Source organism: Oncorhynchus kisutch, linkage group LG24, assembly GCF_002021735.2.
Source record: "Oncorhynchus kisutch isolate 150728-3 linkage group LG24, Okis_V2, whole genome shotgun sequence".
In the NCBI taxonomy this organism is placed as follows: domain Eukaryota; kingdom Metazoa; phylum Chordata; class Actinopteri; order Salmoniformes; family Salmonidae; genus Oncorhynchus; species Oncorhynchus kisutch.
The window spans coordinates 34,256,107-34,281,106 of NC_034197.2; the positions used below are offsets into that span (position 1 = coordinate 34,256,107).

At 49.7% G+C, this 25,000-nt stretch overlaps 1 protein-coding gene across 2 annotated transcripts in view; it reads left to right on the plus strand.

Moving 5' to 3' along the window:
- kcnd3 (potassium voltage-gated channel, Shal-related subfamily, member 3) overlaps nt 1-25,000 on the plus strand; it is a 236,896-nt gene that overhangs the window by 189,983 nt on the left and 21,913 nt on the right. For both annotated transcript variants that reach the window (XM_031803975.1, XM_031803976.1), the window contains exon 3: nt 1,361-1,529. In XM_031803975.1, coding sequence (XP_031659835.1) covers nt 1,361-1,529 — 169 coding nt within the window. The remainder of the gene's footprint in view (nt 1-1,360; nt 1,530-25,000) is intronic.

Sequence of the window (25,000 nt, forward strand, 5' to 3'; positions counted from 1 at the left end):
TTTCCGGTCTGTGCTCCCAAAGGTTGATGTTTTCTCCTGTCACCTAATGAAAGCACTGAAGTCTCTGAGAGGATCAACTGGAGGCAGACTGACTGAGGAGGTTAATGTCTCTTCTGAGAGAGCTGTGTGGAAGGGCTGATGTTCCATCTATCTAGCGCAACTCAGAACAGTGTGTGAATGTTCCTTATTGAAAGAAGTCTGAATGCGTTTTGGTCTGTTCTGTGTGAATTAACTCCATCTGAACTAACCTCTTTCTCCCTCTCTCTCCTCCCTTCTCTCTCTCCTCCCTTCTCTCTCTGCTCCCTTCTCTCTCTCCTCCCTTCTCTCTCTGCTCCCTTCTCTCCCTCCTCCCTTCTCTCTCTCCCTCCCTTCTCTCCCCTACTCCATTCTCTCCCTCCTCCCTTCTCTCCCTCCTCCCTCTCCTCCCTTCTCTCCCTACTCCCTTCTCTCTCTACTCCCTTCTCTCTCTCCTCCCTTCTCTCTCCACCCTTCTCTCTCTCTCCTCCCTTCTCCTCTCCTCCCTTCTCTCTCGTTCAACTCCCTTCTCTCTCTACTCCCTTCTCTTTCTCCTTACCCCCTTCTCTCTACTCCCTTCTCTCACTTTCAACTCCCTTCTCTCTCTACTCGCTTCTCTCTCTCCTCCCTTCTCTCTCTACTCCCTTCTCGTTCTCCTTGCTTCTCTCTCATTCTACTCCCTTCTCCCTCTCTACTCCCTTCTCTCCCTCTCTACTCCCTTCTCTCCCTCTCTTACTACCGTCTCTCCCTCTCTACTCCCTTCACTCCTGCTCTCTCTCTCCCTACTCCCTTCTCTCTCTCTCCACCCTCCCTTCTCTCTCTCTCTACTCCCTTGTCTCTCTTCCTACTCCCTTCTCTCTCTACTCCCTGCTCTCTCTCGACTACCTTCTCTCTTCTACTCCCTTCTCTCTCTCCCTTCTCTCTCTACTCCCTTCTCTCTCTCCTCCCTTCTCTCTCTCTCCTCCATTCTCCTTCTCCTCCCTTCTCTCTCTTTCAACTCCCTTCTCTCTCTACTCCCTTCTCTTTCTCCTTACCCCCTTCTCCCTCCTCCCTTCTCTCCCTACTCCATTCTCTCTCTACTCCCTTCTCTTTCTCCTTACTCCCTTCTCTCTACTCCCTTCTCTCTCTACTCGCTTCTCTCTCTCCTTCCATCTCTCTCTCCTCCCTTCTCTCTCTCTCCTTGCTTCTCTCTTGCTCTACTCCCTTCTCTCCCTCTCTACTCCCTTCTCTCCTGCTCTACTCCCTTCTCTCTCTCCCTCTTCTATCTCCATCTCTCTCTCTCTCTCTCTCTCTCTCTCTCTCTCTCTCTCTCTCGCTCTACTCTACTCTCTCTCTCTCCTTGCAGATATGGAGACATGGTTCCTAAGACGATTGCGGGGAAGATATTTGGTTCTATCTGTTCTCTGAGCGGGGTGTTGGTCATTGCCCTGCCTGTCCCAGTCATTGTGTCCAACTTCAGCCGCATCTACCACCAAAACCAGAGAGCTGACAAAAGACGGGCACAGAAGATGCAGGTAAACATAGTTTGTTACTACCTCAGAGGTTTGGACTGGAGGGAGACCTCCAGTTCAGTGAGCCATCCGAGCCCACTCTCCCCCGGAGAAGAGCAGAGAGATGGGAAAGGCGCAGTGCTCATGTCCCCATAGAAAGGCATTCTCTAGATAACGTATGAATATCACAAACACACACAAGCACAGTTATTCACATGATATAAACAGTAATCAAGTGACACATCCTCTACTTGTTGCTCACTGAATGCGACCCTGGTGTCGTTTCCCCAGGAGAGCAATAACCCTGTGTAAAAACGCATTCAGAGGGAAGAGCCAATGGTTATGTCATGAAACAGTGTCATTCTCCATTAACCTAGACATTTTAATGCCTTTTGCCATAGTGTGTGAGCCATACAATCCAGGCGCAGCAGAGAGAAGATAAACTGAGGAGTCACAGCCTGTCACTGTACTAATGACACTCGCCTATCACTGTCATCTCACAGCACACTGTTTGTGTGTGTGCTTGTGCATGCAGGCGTGTGTGTGTGCGTGCATGCATGTATGTGTGTGTGTGTGAGAGGGAGAGAGAGGGGGGGGGGGGGGTTATCCCTCACACCAGGCCCTGTCTCAAGTCTCTTCAGTATTTGTTGTTACTTAATTAACTGTAAACTAATTGTCTGAAAATCACCAGGGGCCTGTTTCCTTGTGTGTGGGGACCAGACAGTCAAACAGGCTGATGATGAGTCAATCTAACCATATAGGCTCATCATACAACATTCCTACTACTGTTAGATACAGTCTAGCCGTTCTAGTCCCCTATCCCAAACCCACCCCTAATCAATGAATGCTGATGGAGGTGTACACATGACTGTTTCACAGGTAGACACCAGTCTCTGGTTAAAAGACTAGGGGCTCTATTCAATCAGATCTGCTTTAACCCACATCTACATAATGGTTGTTTTGGCGTGTCGGAGGTGGAACTGCATTTTTTACAAGCATTTCGCTACAACCTGTCACGCCTTGGTCTTAGTATTTTGTGTTTTCTTTAATTATTTGGTCAGGCCAGGGTGTGACATGGGTTTATTGTAGTGTGTTTTTGTCTTAGGGGTTTTGTGGGGTGTCTACGTAGTCTATGGCTGCCTGAGGCGGTTCTCAATCAGAGTCAGGTGATTATTGTTGTCTCTGATTGGGAACCATATTTAGGCAGCCATATTCTGTGAGTGTTTTATTTCACCTTTATCTCTTTTACAACTGTGACCTGGCCAAGATAAAGCAAGGCAGTGCGACAAAAACAACAACACAGAGTTACACATGGATTAAACAAACATACAGTCAATAATACAATAGAAAAATCTGTATACAATGTGTGCAAATGAAGTAAGGAGGTAAGGCAATAAATAGGCCAATAGTGGCGAAGTAATTACAATTTAGCAATTTACACTGGAGTGCTATATGTGCAGATGAAGATGTGCAAGTAGAAATACTGGAGTGCAAAAGAGCAGAAAAACAAAAACAAGTATGGGGATGAGGTAGGTAGTTGGTTGGATGGGCTATTTACAGATGGGCTGTGTACAGCTGCAGCAATCGGTAAGCTGCTCTGACAGCTAACGCTGAAAGTTAGTGAGGGAGATATAAGTCTCCAACTTCAGTGATTTTTGCAATTCGTTCCAGTCATTGGCAGCAGAGAACTGGAAGGAAAGGCGGCCAAAGGAGGTGTTGACTTTGGGGATGACCAGTGAAATATACCTGCTGGAGCGCATGCTGCTTGTGGGTGCTGCTACGGTGACCCGTGAGCTGAGATAAGGCGGAGCTATACCTAGATAAGACTTATAGATTACCTGGAACCAGTGGGTTTGGCGACGAATATGTAGCGAGGACCAGCCAGCGAGAGCATACAGGTCGCAGTGGTGGGTAGTATATGGGGCTTTGGTGACAAAACAGATGGCACTGTGATAGACTGCATCCAGTTTGCTGGGTAGAGTGTTGGAGGCTATTTTGTAAATGACATTGCCGAAGTCAAGGATCGGTAGGATAGTCAGTTTTACGTGGGTATGTTTGGCAGCATGAGTGAAGGAGGCTTTGTTTTGCGAAATAGGAAGCCGATTCTAGATTTAACTTTGGATTGGAGATGCTTAATGTGAGTCTGGAAGGAGAGTTTACAGTCTAGCCAGACACCTAGGTATTTGTAGTTGTCCACATATTCTTAAGTCAGAACCATCCAGAGTTGTGATGCTAGTCTGGCGGGCGGATGCGGGAGTGTTGTATGGCTTTGAAGCTCGTTTGGAGGTTTGTTAACACAGTGTCTTAAGAAGGGCCAGATGTATACAGAATTGTGTCGTCTGCATAGAGGTGGAACTCTAACTGAGAAGTAGTTAGTGAACCAGGCAAGGCAGTCATTAGAGTAACCAAGGCTGTTGAGTCTGCCGATAAGAATATGGTGATTGACAGAGTCGAAGCCTTGGCCAGTTCGATGAAGACTGCTGCACAGTACTGTCTTTTATCTATGGCGGTTATGATATTGTTTAGGACCTTGAGAGCGGCTGAGGTGCACCCGTGACCAGTTCGGAAACCAGATTGCATAGCGGCGATGGTACGGTGAGATTCTAAATGGTCAGTGATCTGTTTGTTCACTTGGCTTTCGAAGACTTTACAAAGGCAGGGCAGGATGGATATAGGTCTGTGACAGTTTGGGTCTAGAGTGTCTCCCCCTTTGAAGAGAGGATGTCTAGCCCAGCTGATTTGTAGGGATCTAGATTTTGCAGCTCTTTCAGAACATCAGCTCTCTGGATTTGGGTGAAGGAAAAGTGGGGGTTGCGGAGCTGTTGGCTGGGGTTGGCGTAGCCAGGTGGAAAGCATGGCCAGCCGTAGTGAAATGCTTTTTGAAATTCTCGACTATCATGGATTTATCAGTGGTGACAGTGTTTCCTAGTATCAGTGCAGTGGGAAGCTGGGAGGAGGTACTCTTATTCTCCATGGACTTTACAGTGTCCCAAAACCTTTTGGAATTAGTGCTGCAGGATGCAAATTTTAGTTTGAAAAAGCTAGCCTTTGCTTTCCAAACTGACTGTGTGTATTAGTTCCTGACTTCCCTGAAAAGTTGCATATTGCGGGGACTATTCGATTCTAGTGCAGTACGCCACAGGGTGTTTTTGTGCTGGTCAAGGGCAGTCAAGTCTGGAGTGAACCAAGGGCTGTGTTTTAGGGAGCGTTTGACAGTGATGAGGGGTGGTCATTTGACCGCGGACCCATAACGGACGCAGGCAATGAGTGATTGCTGAGATCCTGGTTGATATCTATGAGGGTGCCCGTGTTTACGGATTTGGGGTTGTACCTGGTAGGTTCCTTGATAATTTGTGTGAGATTGAGTGCATCTATCTTAGATTGTAGGACGGCCGGGGTGTTAAGCATATCCCAATTTAGGTCACCTTGCAGTACGAACTCTGACAATATAGGGGGGGCAATCAATTCACATATGGTGTCCAAGCGCACAGCTGGGAGCTGAGGGGGGTCTATAACAGTAAGGAACTTATTTCTGAGGAGATGGATCTTTAAAAGTAGAAGCTCGAACTGTTTGGGCATAGACCTGGACAGTATGAGAGAACTCTGCAGGCTATCTCTACAGTAGATTGCAATTCTGCCTCCTGTAGCAGTTCTGTCTTGGCGAAACATTTTGTAATTGGGGATGGAAATGTCCACATTTTTGGTGGCCTTCCTAAGCCAGGATTTGGACACGGCTAGGACATCAGGGTTGGCTGAGTGTGCTAAAGCAGTGAATAAATCAAACTTAGGGAGGAGGCTTCTAATGTTAACATGGATGAACCCAAGGCTTTTACGGTTGCAGAAGTCAACAAATGAGAGTGCCTGGGTACACCCAGGGCCTGGGTGAACCTCTACATCACCAGAAGGAACAGAGGAGGAGTAGGATGAGGGTACGGCTAAAGGCTGTAAGAACTGGTTGTTTAGTGCTTTGGGAACAGAGAATAAAAGGAGCAGATTTCTGGGCATTGTAGGATAAATTCAGGGCATAGTGTACAGACAAGGGTATGGTAGGGTACGAGTACAGTGGGGGTAAACCTAGGCATTGAGTGACGATGAGAGGGGTTGCATCTCTAGAGGCACCAGTTAAGCTAGGTGCGGTCTCTGCATGTGTTTGGGGTGGGACAAGGGGGCTATCTGAGGCATGTTGAGCAGGACTAGGGGCTCCGCAGTAAAATAAAACAAGGAGAGCTGCCCTAAACAACAGTATACAAGGCATATTGACATTAGAGAGAGGCATAAAGCAATCACAGGTGGTGATTGGGAGAGCTAAGACAACAACGGGTGAGACAACAATGGGTAAACAACTAAGACAACAACAACTGGTAAATGGTAATGAATGGGCAGAGAGGGTCAGTTAGCTACACACAGGGCCTGAGTTTGAGGCTACGGCCAACAGATAAACAAAATGAAGTACCGTGTTGATGAACAGTCCAGCAGGCATCAGCTGTATAGCCAAGTGATAATAGGGTCCAATGAGCAGCAATAGATGAAACAGAGAGCCATTCACTAGTCGATTACTACGCTAGACGAGCGGGAAACACGGCGTTCAGGAAGCCAGCGGGCCAGGGCTAGTAGATGGATCTTCACCATATCCACGACGCAGAGGTCGGTTGAGAGCACATCGGCTGGATTACGTCAGCAGATCAGCAGACCAGTCGTGATGGATTGGCGGGGCTCCGTGTCGACAAAGGGTCCAGGCCAATTGGCAAGACAGGTATTGTAGTTGGTGTACTTCGTTTGCTAGCCAGGAGATGGGCATAGCTCAAGGCTAACTGGTGCATGCTTCTGGACAAGGGCAGTAGCCACAATAGCCACTCGGTAGCAGCTAGCTAGCTGCGAAGATCTGGTGTAATAGTCCAGAGCTTGCGGCAGGAATCTGGTGATGTAGTGGGGGGGGGGGGGGGGGAAGCAGTCCGATATGCTCAGGGCTGATATCGCACTGTGCAGACTGGCAGGTATTATCCGGGCTATCTGGGCTAAAGTGGCTGGTGTCTGAGCTAAATGTAAAGACCGTTAGCAGTGGCTAACAATAACTAAATAGCTAGTAGCTAATTAGCTGGCTAGCTACTGATGGAGGTTCCAGTTATAAGGTAAAAGGAAATAGCAGATCCGTACCACATTGGGTGTGGCGGGTTGCAGGAAGGCATATTTAATTTGAAAGTGGAAAAAAAGAGATTGAAATATAATGAAATGTATACAAAAAAAATACAAAAAGACAGAATATTTTTTACACATGTAACGGGATTCGTCCTCCTCTGATGAGGAGTATGAGAGATCGGGCCAATATGCAGCATGGTACGTGTTCGTCATGTTTTAATGAACAAAATCACTGAACACGAAAATACAAAATAACAAATTGAAAGACAGAAAGGAAAACCGAAACAGTTCCATGTAGAACAGAATACATTCACCCACCAAACACTGGTGGGAAAAGGATACCTAACGACACAGAATACATTCACCCACCAAACACTGGTGGGAAAAGGATACCTAACGACACAGAATACATTCACCCACCAAACACTGGTGGGAAAAGGATACCTAACGACACAGAATACATTCACCCACCAAACACTGGTGGGAAAAGGATACCTAACGACACAGAATACATTCACCCACCAAACACTGGTGGGAAAAGGATACCTAACGACACAGAATACATTCACCCACCAAACACTGGTGGGAAAAGGATACCTAACGACACAGAATACATTCACCCACCAAACACTGGTGGGAAAAGGATACCTAACGACACAGAATACATTCACCCACCAAACACTGGTGGGAAAAGGATACCTAACGACACAGAATACATTCACCCACCAAACACTGGTGGGAAAAGGATACCTAACGACACAGAATACATTCACCCACCAAACACTGGTGGGAAAAGGATACCTAACGACACAGAATACATTCACCCACCAAACACTGGTGGGGAAAGGATACCTAACGACACAGAATACATTCACCCACCAAACACTGGTGGGGAAAGGATACCTAACGACACAGAATACATTCACCCACCAAACACTGGTGGGAAAAGGATACCTAACGACACAGAATACATTCACCCACCAAACACTGGTGGGAAAAGGATACCTAACGACACAGAATACATTCACCCACCAAACACTGGTGGGAAAAGGATACCTAACGACACAGAATACATTCACCCACCAAACACTGGTGGGAAAAGGATACCTAACGACACAGAATACATTCACCCACCAAACACTGGTGGGAAAAGGATACCTAACGACACAGAATACATTCACCCACCAAACACTGGTGGGAAAAGGATACCTAACGACACAGAATACATTCACCCACCAAACACTGGTGGGAAAAGGATACCTAACGACACAGAATACATTCACCCACCAAACACTGGTGGGAAAAGGATACCTAACGACACAGAATACATTCACCCACCAAACACTGGTGGGAAAAGGATACCTAACGACACAGAATACATTCACCCACCAAATACTGGTGGGAAAAGGATACCTAACGACACAGAATACATTCACCCACCAAACACTGGTGGGAAAAGGATACCTAACGACACAGAATACATTCACCCACCAAACACTGGTGGAAAAAGGATACCTAACGACACAGAATACATTCACCCACCAAACACTGGTGGGAAAAGGATACCTAACGACTAACGACACCTGCCTCAAATCAAATCAAATCAAATTTTATTTGTCACATACACATGGTTAGCAGATGTTAATGCGAGTGTAGCGAAATGCTTGTGCTTCTAGTTCCGACAATGCAGTAATAACGAACAAGTAATCTAACTAACAATTCCAAAAAAACTACTGTCTTATACACAGTGTAAGGGGATAAGGAATATGTACATAAGGATATATGAATGAGTTATGGTACAAAGCAGCATAGGCAAGATACAGTAGATGATATCGAGTACAGTATAACATATGAGATGAGTATGTAAACAAAGTGGCATAGTTAAAGTGGCTAGTGATACATGTATTACATAAGGATGCAGTCGATGATATAGAGTACAGTATATACATATGCATATGAGATGAATAATGTAGGGTAAGTAACATTATATAAGGTAGCATTGTTTAAAGTGGCTAGTGATATATTTACATAATTTCCCATCAATTCCCATTATTAAAGTGGCTAGAGTTGAGTCAGTGTCATTGACAGTGTGTTGGCAGCAGCCACTCAATGTTAGTGGTGGCTGTTTAACAGTCTGATGGCCTTGAGATAGAAGCTGTTTTTCAGTCTCTCGGTCCCAGCTTTGATGCACCTGTACTGACCTCGCCTTCTGGATGACAGCGGGGTGAACAGGCAGTGGCTCGGGTGGTTGATGTCCTTGATGATCTTTATGGCCTTCCTGTAGCATCGGGTGGTGTAGGTGTCCTGGAGGGCAGGTAGTTTGCCCCCGGTGATGCGTTGTGCAGACCTCACTACCCTCTGGATAGCCTTACGGTTGAGGGCGGTGCAGTTGCCATACCAGGCGGTGATACACCCCGCCAGGATGCTCTCGATTGTGCATCGAATGTATTCTGTGTCGTTAGTTATCCTTTTCCCACCAGTGTTTGGTGGGTGAATGTATTCTGTGTCGTTAGAGCCGTCAGTCAGCCTCTGGTTGAGAACCAGGCCAAACTCAAAATACAGCATAGAAAAACAAACATAGACTGCCCACCCCAACGGACGGGAGATTCCGGCAGCTCCGGTGTGAAGGGCAATTCTGGCAGCTCCTGGCTGACTGTCGGCTCTGGCAGCTCCTGGCTGACTGACGGCTCTGGCAGCTCCTGGCTGACTGACGGCTCTGGCAGCTCCGGGCTGACTGACGGCTCTGGCAGCTCCTTGCTGACTAATGGCTCTGGCAGCTCCTGGCTGACCGGCGGCTCTGGCAGTTCCTGACTGGCGTGCGGCTCTGGCAGCTCCTGATTGACTGGCGGCTCTGGCAGCTCCTGACTGGCGGGTGGCTCTGGCAGCTCCTGACAGACGGGCGACTCTGGCAGCTCCTGACAGATGGGCGACTCTGGCACCTCAGGACAGACCGGCATTTCTGGCAGCTCAGGAGCGACTCTGGCAGCTCAGGACAGACGGGAGACTCTGGCAGCTCAGGACAGACGGGAGACTCTGGCAGCTCAGGACAGACGGGCGACTCTGGCAGCTCAGGACAGACGGGCGACTCTGGCAGCTCAGGACAGACGGGAGACTCTGGCAGCTCAGGAGCCACTCTGGCAGCTCAGGACAGATGGGAGACTCTTGCAGCTCAGGACAGACGGGAGACTCTGGCAGCTCAGGACAGACGGGAGACGGGAGACTGGCAGCTCGGGACAGACGGGAGACTCTGGCAGCTCAGGACAGAAGGGAGACTCTGGCAGCTCAGGACAGACGGGAGACTCTGGCAGCTCAGGACAGACGGGCGACTCTGGCAGCTCAGGACAGACGGGAGACTCTGGCAGCTCAGGAGCCACTCTGGCAGCTCAGGACAGACGGGAGACTCTTGCAGCTCAGGACAGACGGGAGACTCTGGCAGCTCAGGACAGACGGGAGACGGGAGACTGGCAGCTCAGGACAGACGGGAGACTCTGGCAGCTCAGGACAGACGGGAGACTCTGGCAGCTCAGGAGCGACTCTGGCAGCTCAGGACAGACGGGAGACTCTTGCAGCTCAGGACAGACGGGAGACTCTGGCAGCTCAGGACAGACGGGAGACGGGAGACTGGCAGCTCAGGACAGACGGGAGACTCTGGCAGCTCAGGACAGACGGGAGACTCTGGCAGCTCAGGACAGACGGGAGACTCTGGCAGCTCAGGAGCGACTCTGGCAGCTCAGGACAGATGGGAGACTCTTGCAGCTCAGGACAGACGGGAGACTCTGGCAGCTCAGGACAGACGGGAGACGGGAGACTGGCAGCTCAGGACAGACGGGAGACTCTGGCAGCTCAGGACAGACGGGAGACTCTGGCAGCTCAGGACAGACGGTAGACGGGAGACTCTGGCAGCTCAGGACAGACGGGAGACGGGAGACTCTGGCAGCTCAGGACAGACGGGAGACTCTGGCAGCTCAGGACAGACGGGAGACTCTGGCAGCTCAGGACAGACGGGAGACTCTGGCAGCTCAGCTCACGTCTTACTGCTGCTCCATCTTGGACATCATATGACATCATAAATAATGAATGATTTTCAATTTGAAAGTCATTATTTCTATACAGCCTACACTTTCTCATTCTAAACTTCTAACGCGAGTGGGGTGGGTGTGGCTTCGTGACAATGATCAAGAGCAGCTGCTCACCGATTTGACAGCTCCAATGCAGTTACACCTCCAACACCACCAAAACATCAGTTATGCGGGTGTCGGCTATCACCAGTTAACACTCGATCTGAGCGAGTGGCTCCCGAGTGGCTCAGCGGTCTAAGGCACTGCATCTCAGTGTAAGAGGCGTCACTATAGTACCTGGTTTGAATCCAGGCTGTATCACATCCGGCCGTGATTGGGAGTCCCATTGGGCGGCACACAATTGGCCCAGTGTCGTCCTGGTTTTGCCGGAGTAGGCTGTCATTGTAAATAAGAATTTGTTCTTAACTGACTTGCCTAGTTAAATAAAGGTTAAATAAAAAATAGGCCTGGGATGACAACTGGAATATATTGTGCATCTGCTGGTGTGCATGTGTGTGTATGGGATGTTGTGCGTATGTGTATGGGATGTTCTATGTGTGTGTATGGGATGTTGTACGTGTTCTGTATGGGATGTTGTACGTGTGTGTATGAGATGTTCTGCGTGTGTGTATGGGATGTTCTGCGTGTGTGTATGGGATGTTCTGCGTGTGTGTATGGGATGTTCTGCGTGTGTGTATGGGATGTTCTATGTGTGTGTATGGGATGTTGTGTGTGTGTATGGGATGTTCTGCGTGTGTATATGGGATGTTGTACGTGTGTGTATGAGATGTTCTGCGTGTGTGTATGGGATGTTCTGCGTGTGTGTATGGGATGTTCTGCGTGTGTGAATGGGATGTTCTGCGTGTGTGTATGGGATGTTCTATGTGTGTGTATGGGATGTTGTGTGTGTGTATGGGATGTTCTGCGTGTGTATATGGGATGTTCTGCGTGTGTGTATGGGATGTTGTGTGTATGTGTATGGGATGTTGTGTGTGTGTATGGGATGTTGTGTGTATGTGTATGGGATGTTGTGTGTGTGTGTATGGGATGTTCTGCGTGTGTGTATGGGATGTTCTGTGTGTGTGTATGGGATGTTCTGCGTGTGTGTATGGGATGTTCTGCGTGTGTGTATGGGATGTTCTGCGTGTGTATATGGGATGTTCTATGTGTGTGTATGGGATGTTGTGGCGTGTTCTGTATGGGATGTTCTGCGTGTGTGTATGGGATGTTGTGTGTGTGTGTATGGGATGTTCTGCGTGTGTGTATGGGATGTTCTGTGTGTGTGTATGGGATGTTCTGCGTGTGTGTATGGGATGTTCTGCGTGTGTGTATGGGATGTTCTATGTGTGTGTATGGGATGTTGTGTGTGTGTTTGGGATGTTGTACGTGTGTGTATGGGATGTTGTATGTGTGTGTATGGGATGTTCTGCGTGTGTGTATGGGATGTTCTGCGTGTGTGTATGGGATGTTGTGTGTGTGTATGGGATGTTCTATGTGTGTGTATGGGATGTTGTGTGTGTGTATGGGATGTTCTATGTGTGTGCATGGGATGTTGTGTGTGTGTTTGGGATGTTCTCCGTGTGTATATGGGATGTTCTGCGTGTGTGTATGGGATGTTGTACGTGTGTGTATGGGATGTTGTACGTGTGTGTATGGGATGTTGTATGTGTGTATGGGATGTTCTGCGTGTGTGTATGGGATGTTCTGCGTGTGTGTTTGGGATGTTCTCCGTGTGTATATGGGATGTTCTGCGTGTGTGTATGGGATGTTGTACGTGTGTGTATGGGATGTTGTATGTGTGTGTATGGGATGTTGTGCGTGTGTGTATGGGATGGTCTGCGTGTTCTGTATGGGATGTTGTACGTGTGTGTATGGGATGTTCTGCGTGTGTGTATGGGATGTTCTATGTGTGTGTATGGGATGTTGTGTGTGTGTGTATGTGATGTTCTATGTGTGTGTATGTGATGTTCTATGTGTGTGTATGGGATGTTGTGTGTGTGTATGGGATGTTCTGCGTGTGTGTATGGGATGTTGTGTGTGTGTATGGGATGTTGTGCGTGTGTATGGGATGTTGTGTGTGTGTATGGGATGTTCTATGTGTGTGTATGGGATGTTGTGTGTGTGTATGGGATGTTGTGCGTGTGTATATGGGATGTTCTATGTGTGTGTATGGGATGTTCTGCGTGTGTGTATGGGATGCCGGAGGCTGTTCATGCCCTCTGAGTGTTAGATGGTCCAGTTCTCCACTCAGTGGTGCAAGATAATGTATGCTAATGAGTTCCTGTAAAGCGATGATGTGATTGGTCGCAGTGTGTCCAGGGGCCAAATTGGGCAACTGCATCAGCTAGCATCATAAAGACAGAGAATGGTAATCCTAGTTAGAGGGCATTATGACAAATCAAATCAAAGTTTATTGGTCGCGTACACAGTTTAGCAGATGTTATAATGGGTGTAGTGAAATGCTTCTGCTAATAGCTCCTAACAATGCGGTAGAATGTTAAACTAAATGTTAAACAAAACAAATTGAAATCAAGAACGTCGGGACGAATCCAATTAACAGCCCAAATAGCCTTGTATCAGTAATCAAAATGAAATCTATATGTATGTAGGCTACACCTGAATAATTTACACATGATATACTAGGAATGATACTGTAGGCAGTAGATATATTAGAATGAGCTAGGACAAGAATACAGTACATAATACCTATGAGGTGTGTATAAACAGTGGAACTACAATGTACTGTGCTGTAGGAGAAACCTCAGAAAGAGCTATGCTGAGAATACAATATTTAAATACATAGTGTGAAACAGAAAGTGACCAGTAGTTCAATCAGTCTCTGTAACATTGGACAGCAGTGTTGGCTGTGTTTGTTTGAGTGAGCGAGAGAGTGAGTGTGTGTGTGTGTGTATATGTGTGTGAGTTTGTGTGTATGTGAGTGTGTGTGTGTGTGTGTGTGTGTGTAGGTGAGTGAGTGTGTGTGTATGTGAGTGAGTGTGTTTGTATGTGAGTGAGTGTGTGTGTGTGTGTGTGTGTGTGTGTGTGTGTGTGTGTGTGTGTGTGTGTGTGTGTGTGTGTGTGTGTGTGTGTGTGTGTGTGTGTGTAAGTGAGTGAGTGTGTGTGTATGTGAGTGAGTGAGTGTGTGTGTATGTGAGTGAGTGTGTGTGTGTGTATGTGAGTGTGTGTGTATGTGAGTGAGTGAGTGTGTGTGTATGTGAGTGAGTGTGTGTGTGTGTATGTGAGTGTGTGTATGTGAGTGTGTGTGTATGTGAGTGAGTGTGTGTGTGTATGTGAGTGTGTGTGTATGTGAGTGAGTGTGTGTGTATGTGAGTGAGTGTGTGTGTATGTGAGTGAGTATGTGAGTGAGTGAGTGAGTGAGTGAGTGAGTGAGTGAGTGAGTGAGTGAGTGAGTGAGTGAGTGAGTGAGCGAGCGAGCGAGTGAGTGAGTGTGCATGTGTGATAGTGTTTGTTTTAATTTTGGGGATGGCTAGTGATGACAGATCATGTTGTTATGTGATGTGATGTGCCATTCTATGCTGGGACATTGGTTTGGGTTGGGATTGTGTGTGTTGGTGGCTTGTACACATGCAACACTCAGGCACAGAGTGTCTCCACTCCTCTCTTTCCAATCCTCTTCCTCATCCATCTCAGTGTGAGGGGCCTGGGATAATGTTTAAAGCAGTTTGAACCTGTTTGAAGCACTGTGGCAGGTTTGTTCGTGGTCCCAGCGTACTGCCCAGCTTCAACTAACCACCTGTCTGCCAAGAGTGAGCACTCATATCCATCAAACCCAAGCACTCCGAGACAAATAGGTGCCGTGTACACAGAGAGGGCGAGTTGGGGGGGGGGGGGGGGGGGGGGGGAAGAGAGAGGGGGTAAAGAGAAAGGTGAGAGAGGGAAGAGGGAAGAAAGAGGGGAAGAGCCGTAGGTGATATTTGTCCTAATGGTACATTCTTTCCTGAAATAGCTCTCTCCCACATGAGGTGTTGCGGAGAGCATAGGTGTGTGTGTTATAGTTCCTGTCAGATACCTGACCTTGGTGGTCCCCCTTTCCTTTCTGAGTCAGCCGCAGTGCAGTATCCCACCCCAATAACAAAATACACACTCAAATACCAAACACACACACCTACTCCATTCTGATAGAGTCAGAACCCTAGCACCTTATATCCCAGAAAAACACCAAAGTCCGTTGTTGCTAAACCGTCAGTAATATACATTACTGTTATGTCCTCTGGCAGTACCCGGCCATAAAACAATATTGCCATGGGAGTCATGTTAATTTAGCAATGGCTGTGGCTATTGTTTGAGACTGCTGTAATGAATAGCCTTTTATGGATACCCCAAGAGTTTCAACATGTTGCTGATCGGTAGTGTTGTATGATACGAAGCTGTTCGAACCACTGTACTGACAGCTGGAAGAAAAGAAGAAGAAAAGACTTTCCAACTGATGAATAACAGCATCGCGAAGCTGCTATCAAAACCCCTAGGTGAACAGACTGCCTCTGATGACGTGTTACTGTGTCACCCTAATGACATGTGTTATATCACCTTAATGACAGCTGTTACGTCACCCTAGTGACATGTTTTAAATCACCTCAACGACAGCTGTTACGTCAACCTAGTAACATGTTTTTAAATCCCTTCAAAGACAGCTGTTACGTCACCCTAATGACAGTGTATGGCAATGTAAAGAAGACTCTTATGGTGCAGCTCAGACCTGAAGTTAGTCATACTGTAGTTTGATAGATGATGTGGTTTGTCTGTCTGTCTGCCTGCCTGCCTGCCTGCCTGCCTGCCTGCCTGTCTGTCTGTCTGTCTGTCTGTCTGTCTGTCTGTCTGTCTGTCTGTCTGTCTGTCTGTCTGTCTGTCTGTCTGTCTGTCTGTCTGTCTGTCTGTCTGTCTGTCTGCCTGCCTGTCTGTCTGTCTACAGGAGGAGTGTAGCCTACTGTATGATAGAGTCATCATCATTAGGCTGCTGTTCCCCTCTCCTGCCCCCAGGGTCTGGTAATGATCATACCACAGGGTTTAAAGACACCATAATAGCCAGAACATACTTTGACACACGCTATGATTAATGCCCCATGGTAGCTAACTGCTGGATGACAGTACACTACACTCACGTATTGAAGTGTTCATTGTTCATCCATTAACTAGAGAGGAGAAGAAGATAAAAAATAAAGAATAAAACAGAAGAGAGAGAGAGAGAAAAAATAAGAAAGTAGAGGAATAAATAATTAAAGAGAGGAGAGGAGAGGAATACAATGAGGAGGACAAAAGTGAAGGAAGGAAAGAAGAGGAGAATAGACAGGACATGCTGTCACCATCTCCCCCCCTCCTCCTTCTAGACAAGATAATCTGTCACCATCTCCCCCCTCCTCCTTCTAGACAAGATCATGCTGTCACCATCTCCCCCTCTCCTCCTTCTAGACAAGATCATGCTGTCACCATCCCCCCCCTCCTCCTCCTAGACAAGATCATGCTGTCACCATCTCCCCCCTCCTCCTTCTAGACAAGATCATGCTGTCACCATCCCCCCCCTCCTCCTCCTAGACAAGATCATGCTGTCACCATCCCCCCCCCTCCTCCTCCTAGACAAGATCATGCTGTCACCATCTCCCCCCTCCTCCTCCTAGACAAGATCATGCTGTCAACCATCGCCCCCCTCCCTCCTTCTAGACAAGATAATGCTGTCACCATCCTGCCCCCCTCCTCCTTATAAGAACAAGATCATGGCTGTCAACCATCTCCCCCTCGCTCCTTCTAGACAAGAGAATGGCTGGTCACCATCTCCCCCTCCCTCCTTCCTAGACAAGATCATGCTGTCACACCATCTCCCCCCTCCTCTTTCTTAGAACAAAGATCATGCGGTCCACCATCTCCCCCCTCCTCCTCTAGACAAGATAAATGGCCTGTCACCATCTCCCCCTCCCATCTCCCCTCCTCCTCAGACAAGGTCACTGCCTGTCAACCATCGCCCCCCGCCTCCTCCTCCTAGACAAGATGCATGCGTCACCATCTCCCCCTCCTCCATCCTAGACCAAGATCAGGCTGTCAACCATCTCACAGAGAAAAGGCCCTCCTCCCATAGACACCGATCATGCTGTCACCATCATCGCCCCCATCCTCCTTCCCCCTTCCCTCCTCCCTGCTTCTCTAGCTCCCTCTTCCTTACCTCCTCCTTCCCTCCTCCTTCCCTCTCCCTCCTCCATCCCTCCCCCTCCTCCATCCTCCTTTCATCCTCCTTCCCTCCCCCTCCTCCATCCTCCTTCCATCCTCCTTCCCTCCTTCCTCCTCCTTCTCTCCTCCTTCCCTCCTCTTCCTTCCATCCTCCCTCATCCTTCCCTCCCCCATCCTTCCTCCTCCTTCTCTCCTCCCTCCTCCTTCCCTCCTCCTCCTTCCCTCCTCCCTCATCCTTCCTCTTCCTTCCCTCCTCCTCCTTCCCTCCTCCCTCCTCCTTCCCTCCTCCCTCATCCTTCCTCCTCCTTCCCTCCTTCCTCCTCCTTCCCTCCTCCTCCTTCCCTCCTCCTCCTTCCCTCCTCCCTCCTCCTTCCCTCCTCCCTCCTCCTTCCTCCTCCTTCCCTCCTCCTCCTTCCCTCCTTCCTCCTCCTTCCCTCCTCCTCCTTCCCTCCTCCCTCCCTCTTCCCTCCTCCTCCTTCCCTCCTCCCTCCTCTTTCCCTCCTCCCTCATCCTTCCTTCCTCCTCCTTCCTCTCCTCCTCCTTCCTCCTTCCTCCTCCTTCCCTCCCTCCTCCTTTCCCTCCTCCCTCTTCCTCCTCCTCCTTCCCTCTCCTCATCCTTCCTCCTCCTTCCCTCTCCTCCTTCCCTCTCCTCCTCTGTCCTCCTCCTCCTTGTCCTCCATCTTCCCTCCTCCTTCCCTCCTCCCTCTCTCCTTCCCTCCTTCCTCCTCCTTCCTCCTCCTCCTTCCCTCCTCCTCCTCCTTCCCTCCTCCACCTTCCTCCTCCCTCCTCCTTCCTCATCCTCCTTCCCTCCTTCCTCTCCTTCCTCCTCCTCCTTCCCTCCTCCTTTCCCTCCTCCCTCCTCCTTCCTCCTCCCTCATCCTTCCTCCTCCTTCCCTCCTCCTCCTTCCCTCCTTCCTCCTCCTTCCCTCCTCCTCCTTCCCTCCTCCCTCATCCTCCCTTCCCCTTCCCTCCCTCATCCTTCCCTCTCCCTCATCCTCCTCCTCCTTCCCTCCTCCTCCTCCCTCCTTCCTCCTCTGTCTCTNTCACCATCCCCCCCCCTCCTCCTCCTAGACAAGATCATGCTGTCACCATCTCCCCCCTCCTCCTTCTAGACAAGATAATGCTGTCACCATCTCCCCCCTCCTCCTTATAGACAAGATCATGCTGTCACCATCTCCCCCCTCCTCCTTCTAGACAAGATAATGCTGTCACCATCTCCCCCCTCCTCCTTCTAGACAAGATCATGCTGTCACCATCTCCCCCCTCCTCTTTCTAGACAAGATCATGCTGTCACCATCTCCCCCCTCCCCTCCTCCTAGACAGATCATGCTGTCACCATCTCCCCCCTCCTCCTCCTAGACAAGGTCATGCTGTCACCATCTCCCCCCTCCTCCTCCTCCTAGACAAGATCATGCTGTCACCATCTCCCCCCTCCTCCTCCTAGACAAGATCATGCTGTCACCATCTCCCCCCTCCTCCTCATAGACACGATCATGCTGTCACCATCGCCCCCTCCTCCTTCCCCCTTCCCTCCTCCCTGCTTCTCTAGCTCCCTCTTCCTTACCTCCTCCTTCCCTCCTCCTTCCCTCTCCCCTCCTCCATCCCTCCCCTCCTCCATCCTCCTTTCATCCTCCTTTCCCTCCCCCTCCTCCATCCTCCTTCAGCCTCCTTCCCTCCTTCCCTCCTCCTTCTCTCCTCCTTCCCTCCTCTTCCTTCATCCTCCCTCATCCTTCCCTCCCCATCCTTCCTCCCCTCCTTCTCTCCTCCCTCCTCCTTCCCTCCTCCTCCTTCCCTCCTCCAGCATCCTTCCTCTTTCCTTCCCTCCTCCTCCTTCCTCCGCCCTCCCTCCTTCCCTCCTCCCTCATCCTTCCTCCTCCGTACCCTCCTTCCTCCTCCTCCCTCCGCCTCCTTCCTCCCTCCTCCTCCTTCCCTCCTCCCGCCTCCTTCCCTCCTCCCTCCTCCTTCCCCTCCTTCCCTCCTCCGCCTCCTTCCCTCCTTCCTCCTCCTTCCCTCCTCCTCCTTCCCTCCTCCCTCCCTCTTCCCTCCTCCTCCTTCCCTCCTCCCTCCTCTTTCCCTCCTCCCTCATCCTTCCTCCTCCTTCCCTCCTCCTCCTTCCCTCCTTCCTCCTCCTTCCCTCCTCCTCCTTCCCTCCTCCCTCTTCCTCCCTCCTCCTTCCCTCCTCCCTCATCCTTCCTCCTCCTTCCCTCCTCCTCCTTCCCTCCTTCCTCCTCTGTCTCTCCTCCTCCTTTTCCTTCCATCTTCCCTCCTCCTTCCCTCCTCCCTCATCCTCCTTCCCCTCCTTCCTCCTCCTTCCCTCCTCCTCCTTCCCTCCTCCCTCCTCCTTCCCTCCTCCACCTTCCCTCCTCCCTCCTCCTTCCTCATCCTCCTTCCCTCCTTCCTCCTCCTTCCCTCCTCCTCCTTCCCTCCTCCTTCCCTCCTCCCTCCTCCTTCCCTCCTCCCTCATCCTTCCTCCTCCTTCCCTCCTCCTCCTTCCCTCCTTCCTCCTCCTTCCCTCCTCCTCCTTCCCTCCTCCCTCATCCTCCCTTCCCCTTCCCTCCTCCTCCTTCCCTCCTCCCTCATCCTTCCTCCTCCTTCCCTCCTCCTCCTTCCCTCCTTCCTCCTCTGTCTCTGTCTCTCCTCCTCCTTTTCCTTCCATCTTCCCTCCTCCTTCCCTCCTCCCTCATCCTTCCTCCACCTTCCTCCTCCGTCCTCCTCCTCCCTCCTTCCCGCCTCCCTCCCGTCCTCCCTCCTCCTTCCTCCTCTCTCCCTTCCCTCATCCTCCTTCCTCCTCCTCCTTCCCTCTCCTCTTCCTCCTCCTCCTTCCTCCTCCCCTCCTTCCCTCCTCTCCTTCCCCTCCTCCCTCCTCCTTCCCTCCTCCCTCATCCTTCCTCCTCCTTCCTCCTCCTCCTTCCCTCCTCCCTCATCCTCCCTCCTCCTTCCCTCCTCCTCCTTCCCTCCTCCCTCTTCCTTCCTCCTCCTTCCCTCCTCCTCCGTCCCTCCTTCCTCCTCTGTCTTCTCCTCCTCCTTATCCTTCCATCTTCCCTCCTCCTTCCCTCCTCCCTCATCCTTCCTGCCTCCTTCCCTCCTCCCCCTTCCCTCCTTCCTCCTCCTTCCCTCCTCCTCCTTCCCTCCTCCCTCCTCCTTCCCTCCTCCCTCATCCTTCCTCCTCCTTCCCTCCTCCTCCTTCCCTCCTCCTCCTTCCCTCCTTCCTCCTCCTTCCCTCCTCCTCCTTCCCTCCTCCCTCCTCCTTCCCTCCTCCCTCATCCTTCCTCCTCCTTCCCTCCTCCTCCTTCCCTCCTTCCTCCTCCTTCCCTCCTCCTCCTTCCCTCCTCCCTCATCCTCCCTCCTCCTTCCCTCCTCCTCCTTCCCTCCTCCCTCATCCTTCCTCCTCCTCCCTCCTTCCCTCCTTCTCCTCTGTCTCTCCTCCTCCTTTTCCTTCCATCTTCCCTCCTCCTTCCCTCCCCCATCCTTCCTCCTCCTTCCCTCACTCCTCTTTGCTTCCTCCTCCTTCCCTTCTCCTCCTTCCCTCTCCCTCATCCTTCCTCCTCCTTCCTCCTCCTCCTTCCTCCTCCTCCTTCCCTCCTTCCTCCTCTGTCTCTCCTCCTCCTTTCCTTCCATCTTCCCCTCCTCCTCCTTCCTCCTTCCTCCTCTGTCTCTCTCTCTCCTTTTCCTTCCATCTTCCCTCCTCTTCCTTCCCTCCTCCTCCTCCTTCCCTCCTCCCTCATCCTCTCCTCCTTTCCCTCCTCCTCCTTCCCTCCTTCCTCCTCTGTCTCTCCTCCTCCTTTTCCTTCCCTCCTCTCCTTCCCTCCTCCCTCATCCTCCTCCTCCTTCCCTCCTCCTCCTTCCTTCCTTCCTCCTCTGTCTCTCTCCTCCTTTTCCTCCATCTTCCCTCCTCCTCCTTCCCTCCTCCCTCCTCCTTCCCTCCTCCTCATCCCTCCTCCTCCTTTCCCTCCTCTCCTTCCCTCCTTCCTCCTCTGTCTCTCCTCCTCCTTTTCCTTACCTCCTCCTCCTTCACTCCTCCTTCCCCTTCCTCTCCTTCCCTCCTCCTCCTTCCCTCCTCCCTCCTCCTTCCCTCCTCCCTCATCCCTCTCCTCCTTCCCTCCTCCTCCTCTGTCTCTCTCCTCCTTTTCCTTCCATCTTCCCTCCTCCTTCCCTCCTCCCTCTTGCTTCCCTCCTGCTGCTTTCCTCCTCTTTCTCTTTCCTCCTCCTTCCCTCCTCCTCCTCCTTCCCTCTGCCTTCTCCCATCCGTCCTTCATTCTGCTCTAATCGTTAGCTGCTCTGGGCTCCCATTACTAATGAAGCATCCATCTGGACCTGAGCTCAGTGACAGGCCTGTTGTATCCTTCACTCTCCTTGCACCATGAAACAATACATTACAACGCTACAGGTTTCTCTTCAGAGTAACAAAACCATACAGAGTTCACAGAGGAGGAGTGTCTGTGTGTCTTGTCTGGTCTCTGACCTTGTGTTCTGTTTTGTTCTGCCTATGAGCTCTGCTCAGGGAGGCTGTAATGAACAGCAGGTTGTGATTTTGATTGTAAAGGATAAGCTAATTGATGATTCATGGTGACTCCATCTTTCAAGAGCTATTTACCCAAGAAAGAAAGAGAGAGAGAGAGAGAGAGAGAAACAAAGGAGAACCAAGGTGAGAGCTGAGCTCTGTGTTTCTGACTCAGACTGTCCTAACCTTGGGCGGTCAGTTTCTCAATACTGCCTTTCTTTCTCCGTCTCTCTCTTCTCGGTCATGCGTATTTATGTCTCTTCTCACTCCACATTTCCTGTTTCCTCCAACATAAGCGAGAGAGTGAGAGGACAGACTATCAGGTATCAAGGTAAGACCCAAGTGCAGACTGAAGTAACAATGTTTATTGTAACAACAGGGGCCGGAAAATGACAGGTCAAGTCAGGCAGGGGTCGATAATCCAGAGGTGGGAGCTGAGGTACAGGACGGCAGGCAGGTTCAGGGTCAGGGACAGGCAGAGTGGTCAGGAGGGCGGGTACAGGGTCAGGACAGGCAAGGGTCAAAAACCAGGAGGATGAGAAAAAGAGAGGCTGGGAAAAGACAGGAGCTGACAGGGCAAACCGCTGTAAGCTTGACAAACAAGATGAACTGGCACAGACAGACAGAAAACACTGATAGAAATACCCAGAGGATAAGTGGGGAAGATGGGCGACACCTGGAGGGGTGGAGACAACCACAAGGACGGGTGGATCAGATCAGGGCGTGACAGAGAGAGAGAGAGAGAGAGAGATGTATGACCACATTAGAAAACACATACTTCCCTCAGATTACAGATTACACAGATTACACAGATCCACAAAGAATTCGAAAACAAACCCAATTTTGATAAACTCCCAAATGTACTGGGTAAAATATCACAGTGTGCCATCACAGCAGCAAGATTTGTTACTGTGAAGAACGAACACCATTGTAAATACAACCCATATTTATTTTGATTTATTTTCCATTTTGTACTTTAACTATTTGCACATCATATAACAACACTGTATATAGACATACTATGACATTTTAAATGTCTTTATTATTTTGTGAGTGTAATGTTTACTGTTAATTGTTATTGGTTTATTTCACTTTTGTGTTTATCTACATCACTTGTTTTGGCAATGTTAACATATGTTTATCATTGCCAATAAACCCCTTAAATTGAATTGAGAGAGATACAGAGAGAGGGCGGGAGAGAGGGAGAGGGGGGGGAGGGGGAGAGAGAGAGAGAGAGAGAGGGAGAGAGAGAGAGAGAGGGTGAGAGAGAGAGAGAAGAGGGGAGAGAGGGGAGAGAGAAAGAGAGGGGGGAGAGAGAGGGGGGTGTGAGAGAGGGGGCGAGAGAGAGGTAGAGGGGGGAAAGAGAGAGAGAGAGGGGGGAGAGAGAGAGACAGAGAGTCAGACACTACCTTTAATCAGCCTGGCAATGTGGAAGAGAAACGCAACCAACATCTGCGAGAGCAGACAGACCTTGTGTCTATACCTGAGATTGTCTCCCCTGGCGGAAATGAATAAAGTTTTCTACTTTTGTACTGCCTGAATAAAGCACTTGAAGCTAAAAAAAAATGTTAGAGAAGATTGTGTCCGTATAAAACATATACACAGCTCAAACATTTAGATTGTTCCACTGAGAGTTCAATCTGTGCTGAAGTGAAACTGTTTTCTCACTGAGTGGTGTTGGTAAGAGGCTAACCTCTTACTAATAGAGAGAGAGAGTGACAGAGAGAGACAGAGATAGAGAGTGACAGAGAGAGAGACAGAGATAGAGAGTGACAGAGAGAGACAGAGATAGAGAGTGACAGAGAGAGAGAGAGACAGAGAGTGACAGAGAGAGACAGACAGAGAGACAGAGAGAGAGAGAGAGACAGAGAGAGAGAAGAGAGGAGAGAGGTGACAGAGAGTGACAGAGAGAGAGACAGAGAGAGAGAGACAGAGAGTGACAGAGAGAGACAGAGAGACAGAGAGAGGGAGGAAGGGAAAGCTGTCTGATGACGTGACTCGCTCTAATCCATTTTGGCTACAGCCAGTGCTTCCTTCCTTCAGTCTCTCTCACACGCCCCATGCTTTCCATTTTCACAAATCTGCAGTGGGAGGTGTGTGTGTGGGGGGGATACCTATCAGATGTGGTTCTCTCCTGAGCAGTCGTTCCAGGGCAGGCCTTGAGGCATCCCTCCATCCTGTCTCTTTCTGCTTCTACTTCCTGCTAATCAAATACACTACCACTCTCTCTTTCTGCTTTTAATTTTCATTATAGTAGCTTTTTAAGTTCTCCTCACCAGGTGTTGTGCTGAGGAGTTTTAAAACTTAACTTGAAGTTTAGTTTCTCTTGAAGTTAAGTTTCTCCGAGCTTAGGCTATTCATTGGAAGTATACCAAAGGTGGCCGGTGCCACCTTAATTGGGGAGGTCGGGCTCATAGTAATGGCTGAAGCGGAATACATGGAATGGAATGGAACACTTCAAACACCAGTTGTTTTTAATACAAACCATTATTATGAGCTGTCGATGCTCTAGCTTTGTGTCCATNAGAGGTGGAGCTGAGGTACAGGACGGCAGGCAGGTTCAGGGTCAGGGACAGGCAGAGTGGTCAGGAGGGCGGGTACAGGGTCCAGGACAGGCAAGGGTCAAAAACCAGGAGGATGAGAAAAAGAGAGGCTGGGAAAAGACAGGAGCTGACAGGGCAACCGCTGGTAAGCTTGACAAACAAGATGAACTGGCACAGACAGACAGAAAACACTGATAGAAATACCCAGAGGATAAGTGGGGAAGATGGGCGACACCTGGAGGGGTGGAGACAACCACAAGGACGGGTGGATCAGATCAGGGCGTGACAGAGAGAGAGAGAGAGAGAGAGATGTATGACCACATTAGAAACACATACTTCCCTCAGATTACAGATTACACAGATTACACAGATCCACAAAGAATTCGAAAACAAACCCAATTTTGATAAACTCCCAAATGTACTGGGTAAAATATCACAGTGTGCCATCACAGCAGCAAGATTTGTTACCTGTGAAGAACGAACACCATTGTAAATACAACCCATATTTATTTTGATTTATTTTCCATTTTGTACTTTAACTATTGCACATCATAACAACACTGTATATAGACATACTATGACATTTTAAATGTCTTTATTATTTTGTGAGTGTAATGTTTACTGTTAATTGTTATTGTTTATTTCACTTTTGTGTATTATCTACATCACTTGTTTTGGCAATGTTAACATATGTTTATCATGCCAATAACCCCTTAAATTGAATTGAGAGAGATACAGAGAGAGGGCGGGAGAGAGGGAGAGGGGGGGGGGGAGGGGGAGAGAGAGAGAGAGAGAGAGGGAGAGAGAGAGAGAGAGGGGGAGAGAGAGAGAGAGGAGGGGAGAGAGGGAGAGAGAAAGAGAGGGGGGAGAGAGAGGGGGGTGTGAGAGAGGGGGCGAGAGAGAGGTAGAGGGGGGAAAGAGAGAGAGAGAGGGGGGAGAGAGAGAGAGACAGAGAGTCAGACACTACCTTTTAATCAGCCTGGCAATGTGGAAGAGAAACGCAACCAACATCCTGCGAGAGCAGACAGACCTTGTGTCTATACCTGAGATTGTCTCCCCTGGCGGAAATGAATAAAGTTT